The sequence below is a fragment of the Cervus canadensis genome, chromosome 2, assembly GCF_019320065.1.
Source record: "Cervus canadensis isolate Bull #8, Minnesota chromosome 2, ASM1932006v1, whole genome shotgun sequence".
Taxonomy (NCBI): domain Eukaryota; kingdom Metazoa; phylum Chordata; class Mammalia; order Artiodactyla; family Cervidae; genus Cervus; species Cervus canadensis.
This window is the reverse complement of record NC_057387.1, coordinates 62,578,809-62,603,404: the sequence shown is the minus strand read 5'-3', so window position 1 is coordinate 62,603,404 and position 24,596 is coordinate 62,578,809. Positions and strand designations below refer to the sequence as shown.

Genomic DNA, 24,596 nt, shown 5'->3' with positions numbered 1-24,596 from the left:
GTCACAAAGAGTCAGACATGACTTAGTGACAATGTATAGCTGTTCTGAATAAAAATTTAAAAACTCTTATCTATAGTTTATATAAACTTTAGCTTATCTATACTTTAATCTATTTGCATAAATAAACTTTAGTTTTTCATCAAAATCTGCAAATATGTTGGCTTTGAATTTTCTATTTCCAGAGGTAAGAAAAGGTCTGTTACCAGGATCAGTGTCTGCCCTTTGGTCATTCTGTTTGTGCACATTTGACTTGCCATATAAGTTGTCGTTTTCGTAGTTCTGGTGTCAGTTTGAATTCAAAGGATTTAGATGTCTGTGTCAATGTTTCTGCTATTCTGCTATCATTTCTTTTTCTCAGTGTTTTGCAAAATAACATCACTTTGTGGAAAGTGAAATAAATACCATGTAGCAGTTTGTTAAGTTAAAAAACTGTAGGACTGAGGAAATGTCTTATCAACTGATTTCTCTATTTTGTTTGTTTTGCAGGTGACAATGGCCAGCATTGGAATGAATATACAAGATTTTAAGGATTCCTGTGAAAGAACCCTTTTTACTCTTCGAATGGCAACGTGGAATCAAATCTTAGATCCTTGGGTGTATATTCTTCTCCGGAAGGCTGTCCTTAGGAATCTCTATGTGTGTACCAGACGCTGTTGTGGAGTACATGTCATCAGCTTGCATGTTTGGGAGCTTAGCTCCATTAAAAATTCCTTAAAGGTTGCTGCTATTTCTGATTTACCAGTTACAGAGAAAGTAACTCAGCAAACAAGCACCTAGTTGAATAGGATGGTAAATCAGTGTAGGTCTAGGACCAAATTTAAAAAAGTGTTGGCAATATTTCAGTTAATTGTATAAATAGAGAAAGTCTAACTGGAAAAATCAGCCCTTACCCAGATAGTATGGGGGCACTTTTGTCAGACTTGGCTTTTAAATTTGTTAAATTAGCTGTATAATTACATATTTTAACATGCTTTTGTCAACTGGAGGTAAATGTGATAAAATAATGCCATAGGAGTCAAACTGAAAGCAGTTTGGGCCTTATCTGTGCTTATTGTTGCCTTTGAAATGAGTGACTCTCTTGATGCCTGAAGCATGTATTTGGTCTACTATCTGCACAGTGAAATGGCTAATTAGGGGGTCACTGCTTTATGTAGACCAGGCACAGTGAAATGGGGCACCCTCTTTTGATCTGGTCTGTTTTACTCCTCATTACATAGCCTCAGTTAATACATGCGTTGTCATGTCACAGGGGATTGATTGTGGCTTCTTATAATGACTTCCACATATGTGGTTGGCTGTCAGGTTGCCTGATCTTGTGAGCCTGTTTAGAATGAACTTTTCTTTGTCATATTTGACAGATATGACTGCTTGCATTTGTTGATATGAAGGTCAGTTTTTGTTTGAAGATATTCTTGTGAAGTCGTAGATTTGCACAGTTTTTAAGTAATCACCATTTCCTCTGAAAATGCTCATGTATAGTCAGTAATTTGTAGAGAAACAAAGTCTGTGTGAGCAGGTGTAGAGGTGACTTTTACTATAGCAGTTCCTAAGGAGCTCAGCCATGGATGATGCAAACAAGCAGAAGTTAAACCCCAAGTGATGGGTTCATAGAACATTGGTAAAGGTGCTTTACCTGAGCGCCATTGACACAGTGTCATTTCTGTGTCAGGGAACAAAAGAAACACAACCTCTAGAGGAAAATATTCAAGACCATCTGCAGCTAGTGTTTCTTCTCACTTGTACACACACACATCCTCTCACACACACCAAGGACATCAGAAATTTCAGTTGAGAAGAATTCCTTAAATCTGTAAGATGGCATCTTCCAAAGCCTGTACTACCAGTGTCAAGGGGAAGTTTGGCAATTAGCCAGGCATTTTGAGACCCTTATAATGATTACCCAAAAGATAAAAATCTCTCTCCAAATTTCCTAATAATACTTTAAATTTTTTCTTTGCTTGTTTGTGTAATTGAACTTGAAGAATTTTAGTAATCATTCAAAATGTCCCGAGTCTGTCAGAGCATAGGGTCGCTAGTTCTGCTTTATAGTCGGGAAATGCATTTCTATAAAAAACTAGTTTTTTCATTAGTTGGGGTCTGTTTTAACATTAATCTTCTTTGTGAAACTGACTAGATTCTCTAGGAAATCTGTACAGATCAATTAGACTTAAATTACTAGTTTTACAAATTTTTGCTTTTGACTGGTAGTTTAAAAGTTCTTGTTCTTGTTTACTTTGGTGAATGTTGGTAAATTCTAATGAATACATTAAAAGAATGTATGCTTAATGTAATGAATACACTAGAAGAATGTTTGTTCAAGCAAACAGCCTGAGTGAAGCTTTAAAGACAGCTGTTTTTCTTCCCAATGAATTTAAAGTAGGGCAACATGCATATACACACTGGTATATGATATTCTTAGTTTATGACCAGTAAATGATGAATCACACCAAGTTAGGTCATTCACATATATAGAGCACATAGTAGATGCTTGATACTTGCCAAATTGAACTACTGGAAAGGATATGTTGGTGCCAATGAGCATGGAAGTGCAAAGGTTTTGTGTACTTTTAGTTTAAGCTGACAACTACATGTTAGCTATTTTAAGATATATGTATCTATCTATCTCCAGTGTATATACTTTTTAAAAAGCTGTTGCAATTTGTGATTGCTGTTATATTACATAAATGTTCTCACATGTTTTAGGAGCACTTAAAGACTAAAAGAATTTATAGATGGTTTAGAGGAGATATGTATTTCCTGCAGTTCCTTGAGAGAGTGTTGGTGTTCTGTGAGCTGAGGTAGAAGGAATCAGAGTTCCATCCTTTCTCCTCAGGCTGGTTGGGATGCTGCAGTGAACAGCTCCATAGAGCCTAATCTAGGAGATATATGGAGGAGAAAACCTCAGTTTTAGGCCTCTTCTCCTTAAGAAGACAAATGACAGAATTGCTTCTCTCTTGCTATGATGTCGCTCTGGCCATGTGTGTCTGTGTTGAGGAGATATTGTGACATGGCCGTGTATGGGAGTGCATGAGCTTAGCATGCAAGATTTTGGGGAGTGACAGGGCAGTCATTCTCTGCATATCCTGGAAGGGTTATCTCTATTATCTGAGCTTAGGTTTAGAACAACTAGATTGGTTTCATGATGCTGTTAAACTCAAGAAATAAACACCAAAAATCGGGAAAAAAAATAGTCAAAGAATGTGTGTGCTTACATTGTGTTCGGCTTTTTTGTCCACAGAAAATGAAATGAAATGAGTACAACAATATGCATATCTGACTTCGCAATTTTATTTCTGTTATTATATGTATTTCCATGTGGTTTGACAATTTATTATATAATGAATAATAAAGTGGAGCATCTACCAATAACTTTCATATATTTGTTCAAAGGGGAAGGATATTTGTTCAAATGACTGGAAATAGTGTTCAGCAAGCTTAGCACTTTTAAAGCTTTACAGTCTACTTTAAAATTTATCATTAGACCATCAGAGTAACTGAATTTCCCTTCTCATTGGATAAAATAGTATCTAAGCAACTTCATATATAATTTGATTACATTATTTCTGGGGGATTATGTTTTTCTAGGCAGATTACTTGAAAAAAGCAGGCTTTTTCTAATGTTAGTGCACTTTAAGAAAACAAGACTAAAAACCCCCAGCAGACGTGTTTAGGTGTACAGAAAGAGAGTGCTGTTTCATAATTAGCTTTAAGTATATCCCAAAATATCAGACTTTTTACTGATGGGTTTAACTAGATGATAGAAATATGTTCTTTAAACATTTTTTTTTATAAAAGCAGAAAGTTGCTTCTAATTATCTGTTGTTGCTAAAGTGAAAAATACTAAGTTAACACATACACATGTATACATAGATATATCTGTCTTGTAAAACAAATGATCTTGTTTGATCATTTTCAGTATGAAAATGATAAACCTGCTTTAGTTTTGTGCCCACCCTGAGTTCAGAGTCCAAGTAAAATCATTTAGTAAGTGAAGTGAACTTTTTGTGAAACTTAGTGCAAGCTTCACATATATATTATCATTGTTGTTCAAAACTAATTTTCTAAGGTGAGACTATAAAGGATGGGAGTGTACATTTTCCTGCTTCACTGGGGGTCAGAATATTCTACTGCCTGGTAAATAATATTGTTGGACTTCAACTTGTCATTGACATATTTTAACAGTTGATGAAATGTGTTATGTGAATAAATATATTTTTTGCTCTTCATACTTGTTGGATTGTATAAGAGAGTAAATAGTGATATGTATATTTTGTGTCTTCCATCAGTATGCAACTCATGTCATTTTAGTGCTTTGACTTGTTTAAAACCTCAAACAAATGATTTCTAAAAAATAAACTTTTGGTGTTTATCAAGACTGGTTATTTTTAGGAAGATCATATACAGTTTGGAACTCTGGAACCTGAACTTTCAGGTTTAGGTTCCTGAAACCTAAACTAAGGATTTCAGCTTATTTTCCTTTTGCTATCCCTTTCCTGTCCGCTCTTCTGTGACATCTGCCTTCTTTCTTTTTCCAGTGCCTCATCTTACGTAGGTAGGTTATAATTCCGATGGGAATTTGATCATTTCCAAAACACAGTGGCACAAGTATACGTGTAATAACAAACAACCCCCAAATCTCAGTGCCATAAATCCAGGAAGCTTTGGATCTCACCCGTGGATACTGTCCACTCAGAAGGGGAGCCCTCAGAGACCTTGGGACGAAGCAGCAGTAATATTGGATGTTGCTGTTTGTGGTGCTAAAGGGAAAAACAGCCTGATGAATCAGGCACTGGCTCTAAGAGCGTCCACCTTTAGGTGACACATATTACTTTTGCTCACACATCTCTGGCCAAAGCAAGTAAAATGGCCCCACTAACTTCAAGCAGGGCAGGTAAGTGTAATACTATGAAATATCACAAAGGAGGGATGAGGAAAATCGGTGGATAGCAGTAGTGATTTCCATATTAGGTAATTGGGTTTTTGTTTTTTTGTTTTTTTTCCATTATTGACTTCCTAGGAGCATTCAAACTGGAACCAGGTTTAAAATTTTTTTTTAATGTCTTTAGAAACATCCCTAATATTTAGGTCTCATTTATTTAAGAATCTTGTAATCTACAAAGATAAAGCAGAATGAATGCCATATATATTTCACAAGCCTTTTGCAATTAATAGAAATTTTAGATGACACCACAGAATAAAAAGTGAAAAGCTTGGTTTTTAAAAATGCAGGGAGTAAAACATTCTGTACAATGCCCAAGAATAGCCTAGTTGCGACATTGTCTGAAATAGTTGTTTTTCTAATAAATGAAGATGTTTGAAATTTGCTTTTACCTTTGCATTTTCAGTCTCTTTAGAAATGACAACCCACTCCAGTATTTTTGCCTGGAAAATCCCATGGACAGAGGAGCCTATTAGGCTACAGTCCATGGGGTTGCAAAGAGTCAGACACGACTTAGCGACTTCACTTTCACTTTTAGAATATCTTGATACCTTAATATACTCTTTGCTGTTGAATTTTATCAAACTGTTAGAAAATCCAAAGTAGGATAATAGCACTAGAATAAGATTAAACTATATTTCTTTTCTTTTTCACCAAGTCGCTTCATTTTGAACCCAAACATGACAGTATATGAAATGAATCAGAAACCTGGCAAAATTGAAATATTAGGAATCTTGAGATATAAGTTTATGTATAGTGAATGTTTTGTTCAAAGATTCTGTAGGAAGTTATTGTAAAGAATTTCTGGCAGAGTTGTCTTTCTACCCTGCAAAAATATCAACTGAAAGTAATATGATAAAGATATGATATGCAATTATGAAAAAGTATTAATAGTTGGAAGATTTTTATATGACCAAAAATTTAATATTTGCTAAAGTATAATTTTTAGTTACTCATCTAGATTGTGGGAAAAATAGTGAAATTATGCATTTTTTTTTAATTTAGAAGGAATAGCATTTCTTTTTTACTCTTGGTTCCACATTTCAAAAATTACATTGTCTGCATTTTGAATTAAGTGAAAGAGTTGAGAAAGGTCACTTTTTCTCTTTTATATCTCAAAAATAAACCAACTTATAGTAAGTTTCAGAAGCAAAACAAGAGGTCCACCACAGACATTTATTTCAACACACTTAAAGTGCTCCAGGAATCAGATGGGCAACTATGGGCTTACATCACCTTTATCAAGTATTGGCAAAGGTTATGCCTGGGAAAGCCTTTGCTTGTTGAGTGGAAGAGATGTCACAGAACTGAGTAACTGATAATACTTTGATTGTGAATTAGGTTAGGTCTTAATCTGCTTCTAGCCAGTTGATCTCTTGAAATATGTGGGCTGTGGTTTTTGGTTTTTGGTTGCTCTATGATTTTCTTCTTGCTTCTAGATGTAATGTATTCTTAATTTGTTTTACAGATCAATCTTTTTTCCTTGTAATAAACCAGTGTGGATGAGGGAGCCCAAAAGGGAACTAATCAGTTTTGGTGCATATTTTGAAGACGTCTACACAGAACAATTTGCTCTGAAGTTAGGGTTAAAGTGAAACTTTCCATTAGGATAGTGCAGAGGACAACCTTCTCTCAGGGGAAGGAAAACATTCTAAGCTTTTCTCTCCTGGGCATCTTCCCTCAGGCACTGAGACTGCAGCCCTCCAATACATGGGGACAGGCAAAAGAGACTTCAAAAGTCAAATATATTTCAACAGCTAATTTTTAAGCGAGTCTGGCAGTGAGATCTGTCCATTCTTCTGTATTCTTTGTGATGTATGTAGGAGTGATTTAGCTGCAATAGTGATTCTGGCTGTTGTCTAAAGGAGTTCTGACACAAGGCCTCAGTGTTACATATCATGTACATCCCACAGTCACAGCTGTTTTTGTTGAGCAGGGGCTTTCTCTTCCACAAAGGCCAGTTTGTTTCCTTTTCTGCCTGAGAAAGCCTCTAGTTTTTCTGCTACCTGCTTTGTATGGAATGAGTTGCTACCATAAGAATCATAATGAAAAAAGCCATTTTTACCTTGCAGATAAACCAACGAGCTCCAGTGAGTTCCCCCAACTGTGTGGTTGGAATTATCATTGATGGCTAAAAATACAACTCTCTTGTTGGGGAGATCCAAGGGTTCAAGGAACACGGTGATCTCTGCTGGGTTGACAGCCACTTGATGAACTGAGTAACTTCAGGGCTGATGAAGCAGACATGGTCAGAGCAGTCATGAAATTGACTGTTGGCAAGGTGCTCAAAGGAAAACCCAATAATGTGGTCATTGAGCCAGTTTGGAGGATCCAGTAGTGAGATGACTGCTGCAGGAGACTGTCCATGTAACTCAAGACTACTGGGTCCATTTTGTACTGACCAGGGCTGCTCAGAAAAACAGAAGCTGCTTCGGGCCTCACCACCCCTACCAGCCTCCAAGTAGCTCTGTACTGGCTGGAAAAGGAAAATTATGCATCGGTTTTATAGGCATCTTAGTCATAAAAAGGAGACGTAGAATTACTGAAATCTGAAGGAACTGTATTTTGGATTTGAAGTGCCCTTTACTTTTCTACTTAGGACATAAATTCAATCTTAGAGTTTCATATTTAATTTCATCTGAGTTATTTTTAATGTCTGATTGGTAAAACTACAAATTAGCAAATTGCACCTGTTGTTATGTTGCTACCTTTCCCATGTTAAAGGAGACAATTTTACACTAATACACACCTACATCATATTAGTTTTAACGAATGAGATCATATAAGACATGCTGTTGTGTTCTGCACTTTTTAATTTCAATTTGTCATTCAGTTGTTCAGTCATGTCCAACTCTTTGCAACCCCACGGACTGCAGGATGCCAGGCTTCCCTGTCCTTCACTGTCTTCTGGAGCTTGCTCAAACTCATGTCCTTTGAGTCCGTGATGCCATCCAACCATCTCATTCTCTGTCATCCTCTTCTCCTGCCTTAATCTTTGCCAGCATCAGGTTCATTTTGAATGAGTCAGCTCTTTGCATTAAGTGGCCAAAGTATTGGAGCTTCAGCTTCAGGATCAGTCCTTCCAGTGAATATTCAGCATTGATTTCCTTTAGGATTGACTGGTTGGATCTCCTGTAGTCCATGTCAATATATTCAGAATACTGCTAACAGTTAAATAGCATTACATCATATAAATAATATAAATAAATGTGTATACACATTTATAAATGTGTTACATAATATAAATGTACTATAATTTAAATTAAAAATTTTCCTATTTGAGGGAAAGTTTTTGTTTTCAGTTATTTCCCTTTTAAAAATGATGTTATTTTGATATGCACACCTTTATGTTTTTGTGTATGTGTGTTTCGTGGAATTGCTAACTTAAGACCTGCTCGTTTTCAATGTTCATATGCATTGCTAAATTGTGCAATGTGTACCCCCATCCTCTTTTAAGAGAAGATGCCCTATTCGTGACATCAGGTATTGTGTATTCCAGCAATCTTTGTATTGTCACCAATCTGATTGGCAAAAAATAAATTATATTTAAGTCATCCTTGAGGTTACTTGCATTTTCCATCGCTAATGAAGATGAGCAACTTTTTATACGTTTATGAGTCATTTGCGCTTCCTCTGTAAATTTCCTGTCCCTGACCTTTATCCATTTTTAATATGCTCATTTTTTCTTCTTGACTTGCAGGAAGACTGTGTATATTAAGGATATTATCTTTGTCAGCTTGGGCTTCTCTAACAAAGTACCATAGACTAGATGGCTTAAACAATTGAAATTTATTTCTCCCTGTTCTGGAGGCAGGAAAACCAAGATTAAGGTGTTAGACAATTAACTGGCAAGGGCTCTCCTTCTAAGCATCTTCTTGCTATATCCTATATGCTATGTCCTCACTTGGCAGAGAGAGGAAGCAAATTGTCTGGTCTCTTTTTCTAAGGGCACTAATTCCCTTATGAAGACCTTGCCCTCAGGACCTCATCAAATGATAACCTATTGTCATAGTACAGGAAACTCAGTGCTCTGTGTGACCTAAATGGGAAGGAAATTAAAAAAAGAGGGGATATATGTATATTATAGGTGATTCACTTTGCTGTACGGTAGAAACTAACACAACATTTTAAAGTAACTGTACTCCAGTGAAAGTTAATTAAAAAATAAAGACTAAATTACCTCCCAAATGCCCCATCTCTAAATACCATTACATTGGGAGACAGGGCTTACACGTAGGAATTTGGTGTGAGGGAGACATGATTGTGTCCACAGCAGGTATTGATACTTTTCTATGTTTGCTACAAATACTTTTCTATCAGGCTGCCACTTTCTTCTGCATTGAAGGTGTCTTTCAGCACATAAGAATTTTACATTTTCACTCAGGCAGAACTAACCTTTAATGGATTCCTTCTTTTGTTTCTTGTTTAGAAAGACTTTCTGTCCTCAAAGATTGTAAATACATCCCCTTATGTCATTTTCTACAATTTGAGTTTTGTTTTTAATCTTTAAACTGTGTAGTTTTCATGGAATGTATGTTTGTATGTCATGTGAAATGGGCCTCTAACTTTTCTTTTTAAATTCCAGATATATAACCAATAGATCCCGCATCATGAGAGTAATTTCAGAATGTTTTTTCTAAGTTATATTTTTGAAGTCTTATCTTGGATAGATTTCCACTAGGCTTTTTGAAATATTGCACTTAGCTCACCGGGCCTCTATTATTAACTCAGAATGGGAAACAGTGGTCTAGACCACACAATAATAAAAGTAATAGTACCCTTAGTATTAAACAATGCCACTATCACTAGTAGGACTCAGCATTTGAATTGTTTTTTGAGTAAAGAATATTTATGTAATACCATTTTTCCTGTTGGCCATATGTCTTCCATGACCGTGAGTAGTTTCCAGGTGGTTAGGTGGGTTAATTAGGAGGTATATTATTTTGCTGGGGCTGTAATAAAGCACCACAGACTAGGTGGCTTAAACAACAGAAATGTATTTCCTTACATTTCTGGAGGCTAGAAGTTTGAGACCAAGGTTTCAGTAAAGTTGATTTCTAATGAAGCCTGTCTCCCTGTCCGTTTCCTTTATCTTCACATGGTCTTTTGTCTGTGTCTAATATCCTCTTCTGATGAGGATAATATTGTAATATTGGATTAGGGTCCATCCTGGGGATCTCATTTAACCTTGCTGTTGTTTAATTGATATGTTATGTCTGACTCTTTTGAGACCCCATAACCCGCCAGGCTCCTCTGCCCATGGGATTTCTCAGGCAAGAATACTACTGTGGGCTGCCATTTCCTTTTCCAGGGGATCTTTCTGACCCAGAGATGGAGGCTGCATTCAGGCCTCCTGCATTGCAGGTGGATTCTTTACCACTGTGTCACCTGGAAAACCCTTTTAACCTGAACGTCTTGCTGAATCAGATTGCTGGACTCTATTCCACTGACTTATTCAGTAGGTCTTGGGAGGAACCACCAAATTTACATTTCTAACAAGATGTGGCAAGATGGCCGAGCGGAAGGATGTGCACTCATCTTCTCCTGTGAGAACTCCAAAACTACAACTGGCTACTGAACAGCCATAGACAGGAGAATGTTGGATCCCACCAAGGAAAGATAGCCCACATCCAAGGGCAAAGGGGAAGTCCCAGCAAGATGGTAGGAGGGGTGAAATCACATTTAGAATCAAAACCCACACTCGCCAGAGATGCTAAGAGGGCTCAAGCAAATCTTGTGCACACCAGGACCCAGAGACCCCACAGAGTCTGGGCCAGAACTGTGTTTGAGTGTCTCCTGTTGATGTGCAGGTCAGCAGTGGCCTGTTGCAGGGGCAGGGGCTCTGGGTGCAGCAGGCCTGGCTATGGCATAAGCCCTCTTGGAGGAGGTCGCCATTAACCCCACCAGAGAGCTGCCAGAACTTACACAGGACTGGGGAAACAGACTCTTGGGGGGCACAAACAAATCTAGTGTGTACCAGGACCCAAGAGAAAAGAGCAGTGACCCCAGAAGAGACTGATGCAAGAGAGGACCCAAGAGAAAAGAGCAGTGACCCCAGAAGAGACTGACCCAGACTTGCCCGTGAGTGTCCAGGAGTGTCCAGTGGAGGTGTGGGTTGGTGGTGGCCTGCTGCAGGCTGGAGGCACTGAGTGCAGCAGTGCGTGCATGGGACCTTTTGAAGGAGGTCACCATTATCTTCATTACCTCCACCACAGCTTGGCCTCAGGTCAAACAACAGGGAGGGAACACAGCCATCAACAGAAAATTGGATTAAAGATTTACTGAGCATGGCCCCGCCCATCAGAACAAGACCCAGTTTCCCCCTCAGTCAGTCTCTCCCATCAGGAAGCTTCCATAATAAGCCTCTTATCCTTCTCTGTCAGAGGGAAGAAAAAATGAAAACCACAATCACAGAAAACTAGCCAATCTGATCACATGGACCACAGCCTTGTTTAACTCAATGAAGCTATGAGCCATGCTGTGTAGGGCCATCCAAGGGATGGGTCTTGGTGGAGAGTTCTGACAAAACGTGGTCCACTGGAAAAGGGAATGGAAAACCACTTCAGTATTCTTGCCTTGAGAACCCCATGAACAGTGTGAAAAGGCAAAAGGATAGGACACTGAAAGATGAATTCCCCAGGTGAGTAGGTGCCCAATATGCTACTGGAGATTAGTGGAGAAATAACTCCAGAAGGAATGAAGGGATGGAGCCAAAGCAAAAACAACACCAAGTTATGGATGTGACTGGTGATGGAAGTAAAGTCCAATGCTGTAAAGAGCAATATTGCATAGGAACCTGGAATGATAGGTCTATGAATCAAGGCAAATTGGAAGAGGTCAAACAGGATATGGCAAGAGTGAACATTGATATTTTAGGAATCGGTGAACTGGAATGGGTGAATTTAACTCAGATGACCATTATATCTACTACTGTGGGCAAGACTTCCTTAGAAGAAATGGAGTAGCCATCATAGTCAACAAGAGTCTGAAATGCAGTACTTGGATGAAACCTCAAAAATGACAGAATGATCTCTGTTCATTTCCAAGGCCAACCATTCAATATCACAGTAATCCAAATCTATGCCCCAACAAGTAATGCTGAAGAAGCTGAAGTTGAATGGTTCTATGAAAACCTATAAAACCTTCTAGAACTATCACCCCCAAAAGGTGTCCTTTTCATTATAGGGGACTGGAATGCAAAAGTAGGAATTCAAGAGATACCTGGAGTAACAGGCAAATTTGGCCTTGGAGTACAAAATGAAGCACGTCAAAGGCTAACAGAGTTTTGCCAAAAGAACGCACTGGTCATAGCAAACACCCTCTTCCAAGAACACAAGAGAAGACTCTACACAAGGACATCACTAGATGGTCAATACCAAAATCAGATTGATTATATTCTTTGCAGCCAAAGATGGAGAACCTCTATACAGTTAGCAAAAACAAGACTGGGAGCTGACAGTGGCTCAGATCATGAACTCTTTATTGCCAAATACAGACTTAAATTGAAGAAAGTAGGGAAAACCACTAGGCCATACAGGTATGACCTAAATCAAATCCCTTATGATTATACAGTGGACGTGACACATAGATTCAAGAGATTAGATCTGATAGACAGAGTGCCTGGAGAACTATGGATGGAGGTTCATAACATTAGACAAGAGGCAGGGATCAAGACTATCCCTAAGAAAAAGGAATGCAAAAAGGCAAAAGTGTTGTCTGAGGAAGACTTACAAAGAGCTGAGAAAAGAAGATAAGCTAAAGGCAAAGGAGAAAAGGAAAGATACCCACGTGAATGCAGAGTTCCAAAGAATAGCAAGGAGAGATGAGAAAGCCTTCTTCAGTGATCAATGCAATGAAATAGAGGAAAACAATAGAATGGGAAAGATTAGAGATCTTTTCAAGAAAATTAGAGATACCAAGGGAACATTTCATGCAAAGATGGGCACAATGAAGGACAGAAATGGTATGGATCTAACAGAAGCAGAAGATATTAAGAAGAGGTGGCAAGAATACACAGAAGAACTATACAAAAAAATCTTCATGACCCAGATAACCACAATGATCTGATCACTGGACTAGAGTCAGACATTCTAGAATGCAAAGTCAAGTGGGCCTTAGGAAGCATCACTATAAGCAAAGCTAGTGGAGGTGATGGAATTCCAGTTGAACTATTTCAAATCCTGAAAGATGATGCTGTGAAACTGCTGCACTCAATATGCCAGCAAATTTGGAAAACTCAGCAGTGGCCACAAGACTGGAAAAGGTCAGTTTTCATTCCAATGCCAAAGAAAGGCAATGCCAAAGAATGTTCAAACTACTGCACAATTGCACTCATCTCACTTGCTGGCAAAGTAATACTCAAAATTCTCCAAGTCAGGCTTCAACAGTATGTGAACTGTGAAATTCCAGATGTTCAAGAAGGATTTAGAAAAGCCATAGGAACAGAGATCAAATTGCCAACATCTGTTTGATCATCAAGAAAGCAAGAGAATATCAGAAAAACATCTACTTCTGCTTTATTGACTACGCCAAAGCCTTTGACTGTGTGGATCACAACAAACTGTGGAAAATTCTTCAAGAGATGGCAATACCAGACCACCTGACCTGCCTCCTGAGAAATCTGTATGCAGGTCAAGAAGCAACAGTTAGATCTGGAACAACAGTATGATTCCAAATCAGGAAAGGAATAAGTCAAGACTTTATATTGTCACCCTGCTTATTTAACTTCTATGCAGAGTACATCATGAGAAATGCTGGGCTGGATGAAGCATAAGCTGGAATCAAGATTGCTGGGAGAAATATCAACAACCTCAGATACACAGATGACACCACCTTTATGGAGAAAGTGAGCCTCTTGATGAAAGTGAAAGAAGAGAGTGAAAAAGGGCTTAAAACTCAACATTCAGAAAACTAAGATCATGGCATCTGGTCCCATAACTTCATGGCAAATAGATGGGGAAACAATGGAAACAGTGAGAGACTATTTTTGGGGGGCTCTAAAATCATTGCAGATGGTGACTGCAGCCATGAAATAAAAAGACACTTGCTCCTTGGAAGAAAAGCTATGACCAGACTAGACAGCATATTAAAAAGCAGAGACATTACTTTGCCAGCAAAGGTCCATTTAGTCAAAGCTATGGTTTTTCCAGTAGTCATGTATGGATGTGAGTGTTGGACTATAAAGAAAGCTGAATGCCAAAGAATTGGTGCTTTTGAACTGTGATGTTGGAGAAGACTCTTGAGAGTCCCTTGGACTGCAAGGAGATCCAACCTAAAGGAAACAGTCCTGAATATTCATTGGAAGGACTGATGCTGAACCTGAAACTCCAAAACTTTGGCCACCTGATGTGAAGAACTGACTCATTTGGAAAAGACCCTGATGCTGGGAAAGATTGAAGGCAGGAGGAGAAGGGGATGACTGAGGATGAGAGGCTGGATGGCATCACAGACTCAATGGACATGAGTTTGAGTAAGCTCCGGGAGTTGGTGATGGACAGGGAAGCCTGGTGTTCTGCAGTTCATGGGGTCACAAAGAGTCGAACATTCACAAAGAGTTGCTCAAAAGAGTTGAGAACAGTCAGAAAGAGTTGCTCAGTTTGACTGAGCAACTGAACTGAACTGAACTGAACAAGAACCTGCCTACCAATGCAGGAGATGTAAGAGATGAGGGTTGATGCCTGCTTTGCGAAGGTCCTCTGGAAAAGTAAATGCCTACCCACTCCAGTACTCTTGCCTGGAGGGTCTCATGGACAGAGGAGGCTGTTGGACTATAGTCTATGGGGCCGCAAAGAGTCAGACACGACTGAAGTCACTTAGCAGCAGTAGCAACAAAATCCAGGGGAATGTCCCTAGGCAATGCTGGTCTGAGGACCACACTCTGAGAGCCACTGGTCTATCAGCTACTCACAATGAACCAAGAAACAACTTTTTGACAGGGCAAAATGGTATCACTGTTTTAGTACTGGTAATTTAATTCCTTTCATAAACACTCTTTTTGCTCCAATCCCAAAAAATTTGCTTGAAAAATTTAAGAGCTATCTAGAAAGAGGCTAGGAGAATATGGGATGATATAGATTGACAGTAAAAATCATATTCAAAAAGACAAAGGAGACATAAGTGAGGCCACAGTTTAGCTGGTTATAAATTTCTTACGGGTGTCAAAGGAAGTTTTGTGTTGTACACTTGCAAAATTCCCGTAGTAGCCCAAAAATATTGCTTACCTTTTATAACCCTAACCAAAAACCTTTTACAAGGCTATTTGGATAAATTTTGTATTTTCCTGCCTACACTTTCAATGTTTACAATCTTCTTTGATCTTCACATTTTCCACTCTTGCTTGAGTTCAGTTAATCTTAAAATAATTTGCTGCTTTGGTAAAATAAATCTTTAGTCAGTTTTTGGCTTCCCAGAGGGGTACTGAAATGTTTCAGTTTCCAAATAAAATATAATACTAGTGCTTTTGGGTCAAGTTAATTAAATTAGACTAACTGTAGACAGTAAACAGACCAAAACTAAATAAAAATACTTGAACCCAAAATCTCATTCTAAAGGTGTTAGAATACAAGGTCTGTTATGCAAGACCAAATAAATGGTATTTCTAAGGTAAAGGGAAAAAACTACAGAAGCAAAGGCCCAGGCTTTGCTTTTTCAAGACAAGGTTCTACCAGGGAAGCTCCTCTCCCTCTCAAGAATAGTGTATCATTGGTTACTGGGAGACTTACAAAGTAACATAAACACAGATAAACATGTTTTAAGTAGCCACTTCTTTAAATAAATATATCATTCTGAAATCTCAGTGCCAAATACACTAATCTGTAAAACATGGCACTATTAAAAGAGTGGAAAATAGCAACTGGATGCAGTTTCCTGAAGATTGTGACATTTGTCATCACGCTATGATTTTATTTTATAAGATTAGTGATTTCCTCACAGCAATGCTCCAAAGAAAATGCTACACAGAGCAAAAAGGTCCTGAGAATTAAAGAAGCTAAAATTAGAAGCACTACGTAGCTGTTTGCTTTCCAAACTGCGGTTAAGCAGATATTAAAATTGTCACTGAGTGATGCTTTCAGTGATGCCTTAAGAAACAGTGGCATTTCCCATGAGGGAGCATGCGCCAGATGATCTCACTGTGGCTCCTGTGGGTCTTACCCTCTTTCTGGTATGTGGCACTCGTCTCCCAGCCCATATTAATTGTACTAATCAGAAACTTGTGGTGATCGGGATGGGTGTTCCAGGAACTCCACGTGCCAAAGCCTTGAGAAGAGCAGCTTGGATCTGTGCATTGGTTGTGGTTTTGTGCTATCGCAAAGAGGTATCAATTGGCTTTTTTTCTAAACATGCTAGTCCATCCTTCACACCTTTGATGATAAATTGTTGGCCCTCTACTGATTTAAACCCATTACAGTTTATGTCTGACTAAAATAGAAATACATTTTGGACCAGCTTGCCTTTACCTCTCAAGAGAACCTACCATGGATTGTGATTCGGTTCAGAAGTGAGACAGCAATTCATTCTGACCTAATGAAGCAGCATCAATTGCTTAGCTTATGTGCTGGCATTGCAGTCAATCACCGTAGGTATTTAGAAAGTTTTCTGAATTTTAATTTGTGAGAAGTAAGCATCAGGGGAAAAGAATTATTGTCTTTAGCCTCAGAAGAAAAACTTCTGCAGATCTGAAGAATAACAAAGCAGAAATAGAGACACAGACATAAAGAACAAATGTATGGATACCAAGGAGGAAAGTGGGGTGGTGGGAGGAATAGGGAGATTGGGATTGACATATATATATGTATACTACTGGGCTTTCCAGAAGGTGCTAATGGTAAAGAAACTGCCTGCCAATGCAGGAGACATAAGAGACACGGGTCAAATCCTTGAGTTAGGAAGATCCCCTGGAGAAGGGAATGGCAGCCTGCTCCAGTATCATTGCCTAGAAAATTCCACAGAGAAGCCTGGCAGGTTACTGGGAATTCTACTTTTAATGCACTGTGGTGAATTGAATATATAGTAGAGACTATAGTGGAATATATACTATATATAGTTGAGACTGTATAGTAGAAACTAAACATTGTACAGCAGCTATATTCCAAAAAAATTAATTTAAAAAGGAGAAATGGATGATGATACACCATCATATTACAACACTGCCCTTGGAAATAATTCAACTCTCATAAGCAATGCCAGTAACTCTTTACAAGATGATGACCCCCTGAAATTCAGCATTTCAATTGTAATTCTGAAAAGTTTTGCAAGTCAGTGAGAGTCTCATTATTAAATTTGTAACTATTAATACCATCTGAGCCTGTGTGGTTCGACCTTCACTTGCCCAGTGACACATTTCTTTATGGATACAAGTCATTCTTTGCTCTGATGATTAAGAGAGGGCTGTTGAGTCCCAACCTGTAAGTTTTTAAATTTTTCTCTTCATTATAATTCCCACTGCAATCAAGAATTACGTTTCACCTGATCTATGTCTGCCTAACTATTTTTTATAACCACTTTGTGCACAAAGAATAACCACTTTGACCATTTACATTGAATGTGGAATTTTCCTCCTAAAAATATTTCTATTTTAGTTACCTGTTTTTTTGATGTGGACCATTTTTAAGGTCTTTATTTGTTGAAGTTTTTACAACAATGTTTCTGTTTTATGTTTTGTTTCTTCTGGCTTCTAGGCATGTAGGATCTTATCTCTTGACCAGTGATGTAACCTACACTCCCTGTGTTGGAAGGCAAAATCTTAACCACTGGACTTCTAGGGAAAGTCTTTACCAGGTAAAGCTCAAAACCCTTCAAGCTATAGGCTTCAACAGTATGTGAACCAAGAACATCCAGATGTACAAACTGGATTTAGAAAAGGCAGAGGAACCGGAGACCAAGTTGGCAACATCCACTGGATCATGCAAAAAGCAAGAGAATTCCAGAAAAACACATACTTCTGCTTCATTAACAATGCTAAAGCCTTTGACAGTGTGGATCACAAAAAAACTGTGGAAAATTCTTAAAGAGATGGGAATAGCAGGCCACCTTAATTGCCTCCTGAGAAACCTGTATGTAGGTCAAGAGGCAACAGTTAGAACTGGACATGGAAAAACAGACTGGTTCCAAATTGGGAAAGAAGTATGTCAAGGCTGTATATCGTCACCTTGCTTATTTAACTTATATGAAGAGTACATCATGCAAAATGCCGGACTGGATGAAGCACAAGCTGGAATCAAGATTGCAGGGAGAAATATCAATAACCTCAGATATGCAGATGACACCACCCTTATGGCAGAAAGCGAAGAACTAAAGAGCCTTTTGATCAAAGTGAAAGAGGAGAGTGAAAAAGCTGGGTTAAAACTCAACATTCAAAAAACAAAGATCACACACACACACAAAAAAACCAAAGATCATGGCATCTGCTTCCATCACTTCATGGCAAATAGATGGGAAAAAATGGAAACAGTGACAGACTATTTTCTAGGGCTCCAAAATCACTGCAAATGGTGACTACAACCATAAAATTTAAAGATGCTTTCACCTTGGAACAAAAGCCATGACAAACCTAGGCAGTGTATTAAAAAGCAGAGATATCACCCTGCCAACAAAGGTCTGTCTAGACAAAGTTATGGTTTTTCCAGTGATCATGTATGGATGTGAGAGTTGGACCATGAAGAAGGCTGAGCACCAAAGAATTGATGCCTTTGGACTGTGGTGCTAGAGAAGACTTGAGAGTCCGTTAGATAGCAAGGGGATCAAACCAGCTAATCCTAAAGGGAACCAACCCTGAATATTCACTGAGAGGACTGATGCCAAAACTGAAGCTCTAATACTTTGGCCATGTGATATGAAGGGCTGACTCATTAGAATAGACCCTAATGTTGGGAAACACTTTGAGCAGGAGGGAAAGGGGACATCAAGGGTGAGATGGTTGGATGACATCACTAACTCAATGGACATGAGTTTGAGCAAATTCCAGGAGATAGTGAAGGACAGGGAAACCTGGCGTGCTGCAGGCCACGGGGTTGCAAAGAGTTGTACACAACTGAGTGACTGAACAACAGTTACAAACTGATTTTAAATTATTTCCAGTCTTCATTACTATCAAATTTGTCCAAATTACTTAGCATGACAAACAAAGTTCTTCATTATCTTGTCTTTAGTGGGTCCTTTCTGGAGAGTCTGGGTAATCCAACAAACCATTTTCCCTTCTCTGAGATTTCTGAGTCCCCTTCTACTTTTCAGATGTGTTTACCAATAACTACGCTTGTGAATGCCTGCATACTCAGTCGTGTCCAACTCTTTGCGACCCCATGGATTATAGCCCTACAGGCTCCTCTGTTCATAGGATTTTTCAGGCAAGAATACTGGAGTGTATTGCCAGTTCCTTCTCCAGGGGATCTTCCCAACCCATGGATTGAACCCACGTCTCCTGCAGGCAGATTCTTTACCTCTGAGCCACCAGGGAAGCCCCTAATTATGCTTGTGCTCTGAGACTAACTGAATTTGACCACAAGTAGGCCTCTTTATCAAGTTCTGAAAATCAAATTCTCTTGCCTGAAATTTTAGATTTATAAGCTTATCAGTGATCTAATTTGATCTGTACTTGGTAGTATTATTCCATTATACTATTACCTCATTTTAAATAGACAAAATCTATAACTTGGTGAAAATATTTGCTTAAAAGCACAGAGAGAGGATTAAAACACCAGTCTCTTAAGATTGAGGCTACACTGATGCTATGAAAAGTAATTTTTAATGTGATGGTATAATTAAAGAGCTGTGTAAATCACATAGTTTATAGGACTGGACATCGATACCATGATTGACAATTCCATAGCGCAGTCACTCAAGTCGTGTCTGACTCTTTGTGGCCCCATGAATTGTAGCCTACCAGGTTTCTCTGTCCATGGAATTCTCTAGGTAAGAATACTGAATGGTTGCTGCTTCCTACTCCAAGGTATCTTCCCAACTCAGGGACTGAAACATGCATCTCCTTCATTGTCAGGTGGATTCTTCACCTCTAGCACCACCATTACCCTGGTGTTTGTTTGTTTTTTTTTTTTTAATGATTAAAGGATTCTATTATGTAGTGTATATACTCCAAATACTACTCATTATTTTACCACTTTCTTTGTTTTCTTCTAGAAATATACTCAACCATCTTTTTTTTTTTGCTATGCCTATATTTTAAATGTTTTTTTAATTGCAGTAGTCACATAATATGAAGCATACTATTAATATTTTAATCCTATTTAACCATACACTCCAATGGCACTAGTACATTCACATTGTTGTAAAACTCTCACCAGCATCCATCTCCCAAATTCTTCACCTTCCTAAATTGAAACTCTGCATTGTAAGTACATTTAATCAACAAGTTTTATTTACGGTTTCTAGAAAAAAAGAATAAATACTTTTTATTTATGTACAGGATGAATATACCTTTTAAAAAAGAAATATTCATTTCTAGTTGATAATTGGCTCTTAGAAATTTAGGGCTAATAACATCCTTTGACATTACTAATGTTCATATACCTCTACACCAATTGCAAGTGGGCAGTTGGGTAAAGGGGGCTATTTGTGTGTGTGTGCAGAGGGGTGGGAAACACATTTTTGGAGTATTCTTCATTCCAATAGTTGAACTTGGACATTTTTTAACCCTCAAAAAAACCCCTTGAGGACTTCCCTGGTTGTAGAGTGGTTAAGAATTTGCCTGCCAATGCAGGGGACACAGGTTCAATCCCTGGTCCAGGAAGATCCCACATGCCATGGAGCAACTAAGCCCCTGCTCCACAACTACTGAGCCGGCAATCTAGAGCCCATGCTCTATAACAAAGAGTAACCCCAACTCGTAACTAGGGAAAGTTTGTGTGCAGTAGTGAAGACCCAGTGCAAACAAAAGTAAATAAATAAGAAAACCCTATGAGACATATATTACTGTCACTATTTTACAATGAAACTGAAGTAAACAAAAAGTGCTTTGTAAATCTCCAAGAGGCTTTGTGCATTTATCATACCATAACATTACTATTAAATATTAATATAGTGGGGAATTATGTTAGTACCCCTCCCTCCAAAACCCCCCAAAACTATTAGGAGAATTGCACTAACAAAGTCGTAGTTGGCAGGTAAGAGAAATCTAAAGATAGTCAATCTCCCTGTGAGATCTAAGTTAATTTTTGTCATGGGAACTTTGTTCAGTTGCTCCATCATGTCTGACTCTGCAACCCCATGGACTGCAGCATGCCAGAGTTCCCTGTCCTTCACCATCTCCTGGAGCTTGCTCAAACTCATGTCCATTGAGTCAGTGATGCCATCCAACCATCTCATCCTCTGTTGTCCCCTTTTCCTCCTCATCTCATTGTTTCCCTGTATCAGGGTCTTTTCTATTGAGTTGGCTCTTCACATCAGGTGGCCAGAGTATTGGAGCTTCAGCTCATCAGTCCTTCCAGTGAATATTCAGGGTTGATTTCCTTTAGGATGGATTGGTTTGATCTCCTTGCAGTCCAAGGGACTCTCAAGAGTCTTCTCCAACACCACAGTTCAAAAGCATCACTTCTTTGGCATTCAACCTTCTTTATGGTCCAACTCTCACATCTGTACAAGACTACTGGAAAAACCATAACTTTGACTCTACAGACCTTTGTTGGCAAAGTAATGGGAATGTTAAATGACTTTATTCTGAGAATTACCAAACTGTGGCAAACAGTGAGATGCTAGAAGCTTGTAAATCCCCAGTTTTAAAAATTATTTTACCACTTTCTTTCATTGGGGCAGATGATGGTTATCTAAAGAAAAATCACAGAGAATTGACCATGTCAGCACCTGGGACAGGAGAGCAAGACGCTGTTATAGGAATCACTCAGTCCTAGAGATCTGGAAACTGCCTTGTACACTGGAAAAGCCTGTGGTACAATATCCACATTTTCTTTTTCACTTTGGTATTCTGTGCCTTCAGGATTTCTAAGTGAATATGCTAGCTTCTTCTTTCCTCCTTTCTCTGCTTCATTTTCCTAGAATGCCTTTCTTTGGTACTGGTTCAATTTTCAGATAATGCATGTTGCTGGAAAGAAAAAAAGTGAATTGTGTGGCTGAATATGTTATTTTCTCCTATTCTATGGTTTGTTTATCCTACAAGTAATATTCCAAGAAGATCTGCTTTGTTCTTACTGTTTTTCTCATTAGTTTGTAAAGCAATTGGTTTTATTAGATGCTTTTGGCAAATAAAGGGTTACCAGCCCCTCTCCCCCAGCCCTTGCCCATCCCATCCGGGAACTGGCAAAATAAAATCCATGATGGGAACTCCTTTGCTAAAGGTTTTTGATCACTGAGCATTCATCTCTTGAATGCTTCAGTAATGTATTTCTGGAATCAAAGTGTTTGATATTTTCAAGATATTGAATAGGCATATGATATTTTAAAGATGTTTTAAAAATACCAGAATCCCAAAAGGCCTATCCTTTATAGGGTAATAGAATACATTAATCATTAATAGAATCAACCTAATCTTGTTGGTATGTACCTTTTCAATGTCAGTTAATCATCACTATGCATGACAGAACTCACTAGGTGAAGAATATTGTACTGAGCACTTTAGAAATCAGTGTGGAAACCTTAAAAGTGGAAATGAAGGCAGCAAATCTACTTATGTGTGTGTGTGTGTGTGTGTGTGTGTGTGTGTGTGTATGTTTTAATACATTTGGAATCTTGTGCCATGATAAGATGAGTGAGAACTTAGGAGTAATAATTATTTAACAGATTAGGTCAGGGGTGCTATTGCACTTGGGATAACTCAAGGTGTTTTGATGAGCCTAAATGCTTATTAAATCCTAAGTTTTGGCTTAGAATCCTGAGTTCACAAAGTTAGGAGCAAAGCCATGTTTGATCTGAGGAAATCAGTGTGGAAACCGATCAAGTTCAAGTACATGGAAGAATCCATAAATCAAACAGCATAGTGCCTGGCACATATTACATACTCGATTCATGTTACTGACAGCTACTAATTATTTTTTCATACATGGTCTTATTTTATCATCATAACTGTTCTGTGGAAAGTATTGCTATTATTACATTTCTGCTAATGGAGCCCCAAGAAGGCTGCCTCATTTGTAGAATCCTTAATGTACTTGTATCACTGGAGATCAATTTGTCTATTCTTACAAGGAACATGAAGGGAATTATATATGTATATTCTTCTGTCTGCCTTCTTTCACTCAGCAAAATGTTTTTGAGATTAACTCATGGATTAGTAATTTGTTTGCATCACCTTCTATTTTTTAACTGAGTGGTATTTCTTTGTTTGAACTTACCACAATTTGTTCATCTATTTTCCTGTTGATGGATATTTGGTCTGTTCCATGTTTGGGGCTTATTAAAGCTGCTGTGTGTATTCAGAGCTAAGCTTTTCTGTTGATAGACATCTATGTTTTAGTTTCTTTTAAGTAAAAAGGAGTTGAAGTAAAACATTAAGCATCTTTTTATGTGCTTGTTGACCAATTATATATCTTCTTTTGTAAAATGTCTGTTCAAGTGTTTTGACTGTTTTCTAATTGGGTCATTCATCTTTTTTATTTGTATCTTTGGATTGATCTTTAGCAGTATCTTTGGATTGAAAAAACTTTAGTAGTATCTTTGGATTGAAAAAACTTTAAAATTTTGATGAAGTCCAATTTATTATTTTTTCTTTTTTGTAGTATCTTTGGATTGAAAAAACTTTAAAATTTTGATGAAGTCCAATTTATTATTTTTTTCTTTTTTGTGTGTTATCCAAAAAATTCTTGCCTAATAAAAGGAAAAGAAGATATTTCTTTATGTTTTATTCTGAGAACTTTTGGTTGTGGGTTTTGTGTGTGGTACATGGACTTTATTAAATTAATTTTTGTATATGTGGTACCTTAGGTTTATTTCCATATGAATATTCAGTTGTTCCAATGTCATTTATTAGAAACACTGATGCTATTGAATTGTCTTGGCACCTTAGTTGAAAATCAATTGAATGTGTATATGTGGGTCTATCCCTAGATTATATTATTTTTTCTATCAGTCTATCCTCATATTTTTGAACTGTGGTATTGGAGAAGACTCTTGAGAGTCCCTTGGACTGCAAGGAGATCCAACCAGTCCATCCTAAAGGAAATCAGTCCTGAATATTCATTGGAAGGACTGATGCTGAAGCTGAAACTCCAATACTTTGGCCACTTGATGCAAAGAACTGACTCAAAGGAAAAGACCCTGATGCTGGGAAGGATTGAAGGCAGGAGGAGAAGGGGATGACAGAGGATGAGATGGTTGGATGGCATCACTCTATGGTCATGAGTTTGAGTAAGCTCCGGGAGTTGGTGATAGAGAGGGAAGCCTGGCGTGCTGCAGTTCATGAAGTCGCAAAGAGTTGGACACGACTGAGCGACTGAACAGAGCAGAACAGATCCTCATATCAATAGCACATTTTTTTTGTACTGAAGTAACTTCACAATGAGTCTCACAGTAAATCTGAGATTAGTACTTCAACTTTCTCTTTTTTCAAGATTACGTTGGTAATCTGGATCCTTTATGTTTCCAAATAAGTTTTAGAATTAGTTAACCAATATCTCACCACCAAATCAAATTTGGTAATGATTATGTTGACTCTGTGATCAGTTTGGAAGAATAGACATTTTTAACAACATTGAGT

General features: G+C 38.1%; 1 protein-coding gene and 1 pseudogene across 2 annotated transcripts in view; one reads left to right on the top strand and one right to left on the bottom strand.

Moving 5' to 3' along the window:
• PTGFR (prostaglandin F receptor) overlaps window positions 1-4,375 on the top strand; it is a 59,626-nt gene extending 55,251 nt beyond the window's left edge. For both annotated transcript variants that reach the window (XM_043460883.1, XM_043460884.1), the window contains exon 3: window positions 487-4,375. In XM_043460883.1, the coding sequence (XP_043316818.1) occupies window positions 487-777 (291 nt within the window). In that variant the 3' untranslated portion in view covers window positions 778-4,375. The remainder of the gene's footprint in view (window positions 1-486) is intronic.
• Window positions 4,376-6,703: 2,328 nt separating this feature from the next.
• On the bottom strand, window positions 6,704-7,333 carry LOC122427719 (annotated as a pseudogene).
• Window positions 7,334-24,596: the final 17,263 nt, after the last annotated feature.